This window comes from Trachemys scripta, chromosome 10, assembly GCF_013100865.1.
Source record: "Trachemys scripta elegans isolate TJP31775 chromosome 10, CAS_Tse_1.0, whole genome shotgun sequence".
NCBI lineage: Eukaryota > Metazoa > Chordata > Testudines > Emydidae > Trachemys > Trachemys scripta.
Window position 1 is genome coordinate 32,696,751 of NC_048307.1, and position 9,083 is coordinate 32,705,833.

Consider the following 9,083-nt stretch of genomic DNA (forward strand, 5'->3'; position numbering starts at 1 on the left):
GAGCCGGGCCCGCGGGTCGGGGAGCCGGGAGCCGGGCCCGCGGGTCGGGGAGCCGGGAGCCGGGCCCGCGGGTCGGGGAGCCGGGAGCCGGGCCCGCGGGTCGGGGAGCCGGGAGCCGGGCCCGCGGGTCGGGGAGCCGGGAGCCGGGAGCCGGGCCTGCGGGGCTGGGGGCCGGGGGGTGCGCCGGGCCCGCGGGGGTGGTCGGCCGGGGCCAGCACCCCAGGGCCCGAGCCAACCTAGGCTGGAGCCGCCGGGGGAGCCAGGCTGGGCTGGGCTGCGCCTCCTCTCCCCCACACTCCCCCCTTACCTGCTTCAGGCTTCCCGCGAATTAAATGTTCGCGGGAAGCAGGGGAGGGGGCGGAGACTTTGGGAGGGGGCGGAGTTGGGGCGGGGGCGGCCCCCCCGGGAGTGTCCTCCATTAGGAGGCACAAAATATGGTAACCCTAGTTTTCCCTTGGGCCCTTCATGACTCCTGGAATGCCAAATGTGGTATGTGGCATTCCACGAGTCATGAAGGGCCCAAAGGAAAACCTCATACAAACTATTTAACCCCTCCCCCATCCCTATGAGGTCCCAAAGCAGCCAGAGGCCAGTTTCCTGAGGGAAAGCCCCTGGGATCAGAAACCCAGAATTTTCCCTAGTTAGGGCCAGATTGTTGCTGGCTCTAGTGCGCGTGTGTGAGGAGGAGAAAGGCACAAGAAGCCTTCCCCCCTTGCTTCCCCCACATGGGGGGGCAGGCCAAAGGCTGTCCCTGCTGGTGTCCTGGTGGGTGCCGGCCAGGGCCGGCTCTGGCTTTTTTGCCACCCCAGGCAAAAAAGCTTCCGGCCGTCCCCCCGCCCCTCCCACCCCTCCAGCGCGGCAGGGGAGGGCGGCCGGAGCCCCGGGGGGAGGGCAGCGAGCCCCGGCTGGGGCTCCGCTCTCCCCGGCGGCCAGAGCGCCGGGGGGAGGGCGGTGAGCCCCAGCCGGGGCTCCGCTGTCCCCGGCGGCCAGAGCGCCGGGGGGAGGGCGGCGAGCCCACCGCGGCTCCGCTGTCCCCGGCGGCCAGAGCGCCGGGAGGGAGGGCGGCGAGCCCCGGTCGTGGCCCCGCTCTCCTCGGCGGCAGGAGCCGGAGCACCGCGCCGCCCCCCTCCAGGTGCCGCCCCAAGCACAAGCTTGGTGGGCTGGTGCCTGGAGCCGGCCCTGGCACCGGCCTCCCCAATGGTGATGCAGGAGGCTCTGCACCCAGCAAGGCTGGTCAGGCACACACAAGGGGCCCTGTGCCCTGCTGCCTTCCCCCGACCCCTCCTTGGGTGGTGCCTGGAAGGTCGCAGTGGGTTTGCTCTTACCTGGAAATCCCCCATGCTACTCAGCAGCCTCTCCGAGCCTTTCTGCAGCTTCTCGTATTGCTCCTTCAGCTTCTGCACCTGGGCCAGCAAGTCCCTCCGAAACTCCTTCCCCTGAAGAGAGCAAGGCACGGCGCCGTCTCAGACACCCAGCACAGCAATCGCCACCTCATGCTCTCTAGAGCTAAGGCTGCCAAGCAGTTTCCTTCCAACGCCCGGCTTTCAGATGCTCTAACATCAGGCATTCCCCAAACGCCTAGATGGGTCAAATGTGAAACATGAAGCCTTGCAAGGACGAGACCTCGCTGGGGGGCAGTGGTTGGATTTCATAGAGTAAATCTGACACAGGGTGGATGGGACCCTTTAGGAGAGAATTGGTCCAGCCTACCTGTGCCTCCTTAACAGTCTTTCAAATGGGGCCTGGTAGAGGGCAGCTGGTCTCTATAAAGAGCCAGAGAGGAACAAGAAAGTGTGCAGTTGGGAATAGGTTACATCCCTTTTTGCAGATGACTGTGCTCTAGGGACTAAGCATAAAAGACTTAAAGTAACCATAGAAAGACAAATGAGAAACTCCAGAGCATTTCCAAGTGGGGAAATGATTAGGGATTGAAATTCTCACTTGCAAAAACCAGGAGAATGCTTTTAACCAGGAAGAAAATTTGGGAAGAATGGAACTTATTTTTTTATGGTGAAAAAATTCAGATAGTTCAACAGTTGATGTTCCTAGGAGTAGTGTTTGATAATAAATTAACCTGGAATGGTCCCATAGATAATATCATACAGAAGTGTAAAAGTTGGATGAACTTACTTAAAAGTGTAGCTGGAAACCAATGGAGTACAGATAAGAAGGTTCTGGTGATGATATATAGAGCTTTACGGATGCCAGTTTTAGACTACTGATGCCAAGCTTTTGATTCAGCCTCAAAAACAATTCTTAGAAATTTGGAACTGCTCAGGGTCACGTTCTGCTTGGCATGTGGTGTAATGATAATCCCACCAGTGTATGCGCTGCCAATAGCCCCTGGAGAAACACCTATAAATCTAAGGTTGAAACGATTAGATCTAACCTTCTGGGCAAAGGTAAAAGGAATCAAGAAAACAGAAGTACAGATTTATGAGGATTGCTGGGATCTTAGTAGACAAAATAATATGGTATCCCACAGACTTCCTCATATTATCAGGGACAAAAACTGGGTAAAGGTGACATGTACAAAAGACAAATGGAAAGAATGAAATTTTTTTAGTCATGGGAAGTCCAATTATAGCTGGACAATCATTCCCCCATTTGTGGATTTGGAATTGTATGAAAAAGAAAAATGAGGGAAGAAAAAAACCCAAACATTTTATGACCAATGACATTTCTGCATTTACATATGGAAAATGGGGACAGCTTTGCCAAGTCTATACAGACAGATCAAAAGATGACAACATGGGTACTGTGGAACAATCTTCTGTGTTCCTAGTCTTGGAACCCAGACATCTAAAAGGCTATCGAATTATGTGCCATTTTGACAGCTGATCTAATGGAGTAATATTGGCACTAACTTGAATAAGAGCTGAGTAACTGGCTGCAGTTGTAATTTTATCCGATTCCTTGTCGGGCATAATGACAATCAGAACAGGAACTTCAGAAAGATTAAATGACCTAATAAGTGAAGTAATGTTCCTAACGACAGAAATAATGTGTGCTATCTGTAAGGCCCGGCAAATCTGAGGATTTCCACTTTATATCTGTAGCTATTCTATGATTCTATGATATGATATCCACAGACCATGTTTGTGGATTGGATCTGGATACAAATTTTGTATCTGTGCAGGGCTCTAGCTATCTGTGTAACAATAGCATGGAATCCTGTGCATATGGGAATACCAGGAAATGAGATGGCTGACAAAACAACAAAGCATGCTCTAAAAAACGAGGAGGTGGATATTAAAATACTCTTATGTAGACAAGAGTGTGGTCATGAAGGTACTCACAAAGGAATGGAAAGACTTATGGACTAAAGAAACAAAAGAATGCAAGTTTGATGTATGCTCAAAAATCGAAGATAATTCTACAGTAGAACCTCAGAGTTACGAACACCTCGGGAATGGCGGCTGTTCATAACTCTGAAATGTTCGTAACTCTGAACAAAACATTACAGTTGTTCTTTCAAAAGATTACAACTGAACATTGACTTAATACAGCTTTGAAACTTTACTATGCAGAAGAAAAATGCTGCTTTCCTTTTAGTTGTTTATGTTTAACACAATACTGTGCATTTTTGCTTTTTTGTGTGTGTCTCTGCCGCTGCCTGATTGTGTACTTCCGGTTCCAAATGAGGTGTATGGTTGACTCTGGTGTTCGTAATGCTGAAATTCTACTGTATGCGCCTCAGTCATGCCAGAAAAAGTGGAATAATCATTTTTAGAGGGTTAACATGTCATTGTGCCTTAAATAATAAGTTAAACGTATTAAAAAGACAGAAAGACGGGCTGTGTAATGTTGCAAAGCCAAAGAAATTGTTGATTGTATTCTATGGTATTGTGGGCAATAGTCCATGGAAAGTACGTTTCTTTATGAAAAATTAAGTTGGCTTGAAATCAAAGGGACTAGTGAGAATGTCAGGGAAATGGAATAGTGCAACAAAAGCCTTACTGCATTTTCTCTAGGATACTAGACTGAGTGCAAAGGCATAAAAAAAAACACCCTAGCAAAAAAAGAATGAAGAAAGTGGTGGTCCTAGACTCGTATGACTGCTGCATCAAAACCAAACAAAAGACAAAAAGAAACAGGGAGAGGAAGCTGCGACAGAGGCATTAGAAAGCAGGAGGCACCTGCAGGAGACCCTTGAGCAGGGTGAAAGGTTTGGGCCTGGAAGCAGAGCTAAAGGGCTGAAGAAGGCTGAGGGCCAGGGAGAGCTGACTCTAGCCAGAGTGGCCAGCAAAGGCAGGGAAGGGCTGCCCAGAGCAGACCCCAGGGGAAATGGGGGAGAAGAAAAGCCCCCAGGCCTGAGTTTTGTTTTGAGTTTTATGTCAATAAACTGGCCCCAGTGGAAGGGCATTACTGGATAAAAAACCTGTGTGAAGTTTAATACAGTGCCCTGAAGAGGGGAAACTGAGGGCAGCTGCACAGCCATCCGAGGCCACGAGGGGGTGCACAGGAGGCAGCAACCCTGTAACATGGGAGCATTAGCAAATCACACCCTGTGCCCATGCAATAGAGAATGCCCTTACATGGGGCACTTGGCATGCATGCACACTTAGGCAAGGGAACACAACTACCATTGCAATCACCCCATTTCTGTATCTATGCCCCATTCTGCTCCTGGTCCCTCCCTACTCTCATTGTAGACATTGCAAGAGACCATGAGAGAAATAAGATGTGCTCTGAGCTACAGTGCTATCTTGGAACAAACACGCACAGCCCTGGACCCAGATCACCTTGTCTTCTTTGCTTTGCAGGCTGCTTATTTCGTCTTTCATTCTCTCCAAATCTGCGGCTACGTCATCTGAGATCCCAAGTTTGGCTGGAACCAAATGAAAGACACCAAAGCTGTGTCTGCACAGAGCTCTCTAGGGAATTCCCCCACCACTGTCACATTACAGGTGCAGCTCCATCCCTGCCAGCAATGGTCTTGTAGTCCAGCTGCTAGCGGTTCTACCACTGGCTCACCCAGTCCTGCTCTGGGCACGTCCAGGGATGAAGATGCCAGAGCTCTGTCTACACTAGTGCTCCCAATATTGCCAGTCCCAGGTGCACCAGTGTGCTAGAGCTGAGGTGAGAGAATGCCCCACAATTATAGCATGTATATGATTCATCATAGGGGCAGGGTCCTGAATGGATCAAGCAGTAAAGGAACCACGGAAGGAAGGTTTGCTTGAAATTCAGAGCAGCCTTTGGGGGCTACTCAGACCTGGATTCATAGTAGGAGCCCATCATTAAAGCTAACTCAAGACCAGGCAATGCCTCACCGAGCTACTGGAGAGAAGTCACCGTCTGTGGGATAAAGGGGGATGGGAAGGGATGGGGTGAGCCCCAGAGGACATGGCAGCCCAGGCTGCAATCCCAGCTCTGCTGTAGGTACTAGTGAGGCCAGCAGTGGTAGCTGGAGGAACTTCTCAATGCTTTAGCATTCTGTCCTCCTGCCCTCGGGCTTCCCTGAGAGAGCCCCAATCCGAGGCAGGGTGTTTCTGCTGGCAAGTCAGTTCTAGGGAAGGTCGTCAAGGGCAATTCAGCTCTGTAGACCTGGCGTTGGGGTTTCCCGCTAGGTTTGCCAACTTTCTAATTTCTGAAAACTAGACCTGCTCCACCCTACCTCCTCCCCTGAGGCCTCGCCCCCCGCCCCCTTCTTTCCAAAGGTCCTGCCCCTCCTCTTCCCCCAAACAGGGCCGGCCCCAAGTTTTTTGCCCCCCCAGCCAAAAAAAAAAAAAAAAAAAAAAGGCCGAGTGTGGTGCAGCCGAAGCACAAAAAAAAAGGGCTGGAGTGCTGCCCCTTCAAAAGTGCCACCCCAAGCACATGCTTGGAACGCTGGTGCCTAGAGCTGGCCCTGCCCCCAAGGCCTCTGCTCCCCGACTCCTCTTCTCCCCACTCCCCATTGCTCACTTCTCTCTCCCATCCCCCTTCCTCCTAGCTCGATCCTCTCCACCTCCCTCTCCCCTAGCTGAGCTCCCTCTACTCCAGGGCTGGGATGAGAGCTGCAGCCTGACGTGGCACCTGCTGCCTGCCTGCCCATGAGATGCAGGTAGGAGGTGGCCCTGGCTGAGCAGGGACTGGTGTGGGTTGATGACCCAGCACTTCCCTCCCACCTCCGCCACCCGTGGTAACTGGTAACCAGACTTTTGGTGTCCGGTCAGATGTATTGACCGGACACTATATAGGTTCCCTTTCAACCGGACATGCTGGTTGAAAACTGGACATCTGGGAAGCCGAGCTCCCACACTTACTGCATCTCTGACTCCAGACCCGATCTCCTCACTTTTCAGGAGGCAAGATGCAGGGCCATTCCTAGCTATTCTGGGGCCCTCCGCAGCCCCCTCCGCGGGGGTGGGGGGGGCAGGCCCCTGCGGGGCGGAGTGGGGGTGCTGGCCCCTAGGCCTCCATGAGAGGGGAACGGGGTGGGGGGAGCTGACCCCAGGCCTCCGTGGGAGGGGCAGGGCTGACTTGGGGGACAGGGGGAGCTACCCCCAGCACTCACCGGCAATGCGGCTGGGGCCGGGTCGCTGCACTTCCCACCACCGGTGAGTGCAGCCCCGGCCCTGCTGCAGAGCTCAGGGGAGTGGGGCCGGGGCTGGGGCAGGGAAAGGGTGGGGCGGGTACCCTGGGGAAAGGCCGGAGCAGGAGTTGGAGCAACACACAGTTGCGCAGGGCATCAGGAAATTTGGTGCCCCAAATTGCCTGGTACCTATCCAGCTGTGTACTTTGCGTATGGGTAAGGACAGCCCTGGCAAGATGCTTTTTCCAGCTCCCAGCCTTACAAGCTCCCCTGGGGCTGGGCTCCCTCTGCTTCCAACATCACCAGCAGGAAGAAAGATGCTGCATTCGGGACAGCGCCCAGGCCCCAAGCCAGGATAGTCCCCTGCCCCACCTCCCTGAGAGCCAGCTTCCCCTTCCCCAGAACCGGGCTGGGCCCTGCAAGGACAAACCCCAGTTCCCCTCCCCTGGAGCTGGGCTGAGCCCCGAATAGACCCCGACTCCCCTCCCCCAGAGCCAGGCTGGGCTCTGCAGTACTGGCAAGCCGTCCAATCTCATTTGTGTCCCTCCAGACAGTGTCTCTGACTGCTTGTAGGAAGGAGCTGGTTGCACCCAGTCAGGTCTGGGCCTCTGCTGCCTTCTAAGGCCCCGGGTTTCTCCTGGAAGACAGGCCCAGCCCAGGGGTTGGAGCCAAGCTGGACGCTGGGGCCTCACCTAGGTGATCCGCTTGCTGCTTGAGCTCACTCTCCAGCAGGCTGATGCGGGTCCCCAAGGCTTCATGCTTGTCCGGCAGCTGACACAGTTTGCCAAGGGCCTCCCTGACCGTTTCCCGTTTCGAGTCGAGGCTGGGCACTGGGTCTGACGGGCTCTGAAAGAAAACATCCCCGCGTTGGCTTTATGGCAGGCTGGTTCCTGCAGAGAGCTCAGAAAGAGGGTGCTGATCAGAGTGGGAGGGTGCAGGGGACTGGCCGGGGCAGCTGGGTTATATTCAGATTCCAGGTTCTCGCTATTGGAAGAACAAAGCAGCAACCGGTGTCCAGCTACCTCCTTCTGCCTTTGAGGAGAACTGTGCCCACACTGGAGCCATTCACCAGCCTTCCCAAACCGTAGGGGTTGGCTAATACAGAAACTGATCCCACTCCTCCCTTTATGGCATCAGTCATGACACCACCCTGCATTATGGAGCTCAGATGAGTCAGGTATCTGAGCTAACCTTGTTGGTGTGCGGGCTTAGGGGTGTCTTGAGTGAGGATGCAGGCTGGTGCTGGTTGCTATACTCCAGGGTGCAGGGCTGTGGCTGCTAGAGGTCCCCCATAGATTTCAGAGGCCCAGTAGCACAGGGAGTAGAGCGATTGGCTGGGGACTATAACCAACCCCTGCAATAATCCCCAGGGGGCATTACTGGATGCTGAGGATTGGTCATGAAGGGGTGAGCCGATCCCAGCAGCAGGCATGGACTGCTGGGTTACAGGGCAAGTGTATGTGATGGCAGAGGAGTTTAGTGTGACCTAGCACACCCTAAGAGTTCAGAGGCTTCAACTTTGCAGCATTTTCTTCCCTCTCTGAGACACCAACCCTCTTGTGCCCTGGATTGGAGCTGATCAGTGATGAGACCCACATGATCTGGATCTCAGCATGAGTCAGTACAGTAGCCCTACCTCACCCTGCAGGCTCTTAAAATCTGATCAAATGGTGAACAATAACCCACAGCAAATCCAGAGGGAGCTGGCTTGCCCCATTTAAAGAGTCATGATGGACACAGGAACACAATTCTCATTGCTCCCAAGATGCTTCTGCTCAACTCTCCCTCGAGTGACCCCTCAGTTCGGGATAAGGTCCCCCAGGCAGGCGGGAATCTGCACCTACCTTGTCAGTGAGCGAATTGAAGAGAGCGCTCCACTGCACTATGTCCACCTGCTCGGGGAAAGAATTCAGCTGTGCCTGCATCTTGTCCTGTATGCAGAGGAAGAGAAAAGGAGCTGCACATCAGAGGGGATGGCCTTGCACTTTATATCGGAGCGAGGGATGGGCAATCCGGGACAGGGCGTGCAGGAACAAACCCAATCCTGCCTCCTGCCAGACCCAAACCTCTCAGCAGATTCAGCAATGGCATCATCCCCGCAGTATCTTTCCCTTGCACATGGCCATGGAGTTCAGGTTCCACCTGGGACTGGAAGTGCGGAAGTACCATGATAGAGCCTGTCTGCGGGGGATCTCCAGCCCCAGGAATTTCATTAGGCAGCCAGCTCCCAGGAGATTGTCAGCTCCATTTTGCAAGTTGAAGAGAGGACCGGTCCTAGGAACTGGTGGCCTTCTAAGGTGCCTGAGGGCGGTCCATTGGTAGCAGGCAGGCAGGGAGAGGCCAATGTGTATGTCATGGCTCAGGGATGCGGCTGGAGGTGGTTCTCAGCAAAGGGGATCAGAGAGGACTGGGAGGGGAACCTGAGACTCTTTCACGGTGTGTGTAGGAGTCATCACTGCTGGGAAGCACAAGAGGGGGTCACACCAGAGAGGCATGCTGGGACACTGCACCCACACCCAGCAGGGCACATCCTGTGCAGTGACACCCTTAGCCTGCTCTAGAGCCA

General features: G+C 54.0%; 1 protein-coding gene across 1 annotated transcript in view; it reads right to left on the reverse strand.

Moving 5' to 3' along the window:
* The window catches only part of C10H16orf96 (chromosome 10 C16orf96 homolog), a 21,284-nt gene extending 12,841 nt beyond the window's left edge, over positions 1-8,443 (reverse strand). The window contains exons 1-4 of the mRNA XM_034783997.1: positions 8,362-8,443; positions 7,210-7,363; positions 4,746-4,831; positions 1,326-1,436 (exon numbers count right to left, since the gene is read on the reverse strand). Coding sequence (XP_034639888.1) covers positions 1,326-1,436; positions 4,746-4,831; positions 7,210-7,363; positions 8,362-8,442 — 432 coding nt within the window. The 5' untranslated portion in view covers position 8,443. The remainder of the gene's footprint in view (positions 1-1,325; positions 1,437-4,745; positions 4,832-7,209; positions 7,364-8,361) is intronic.
* Between the last annotated feature and the right edge of the window lie 640 nt (positions 8,444-9,083).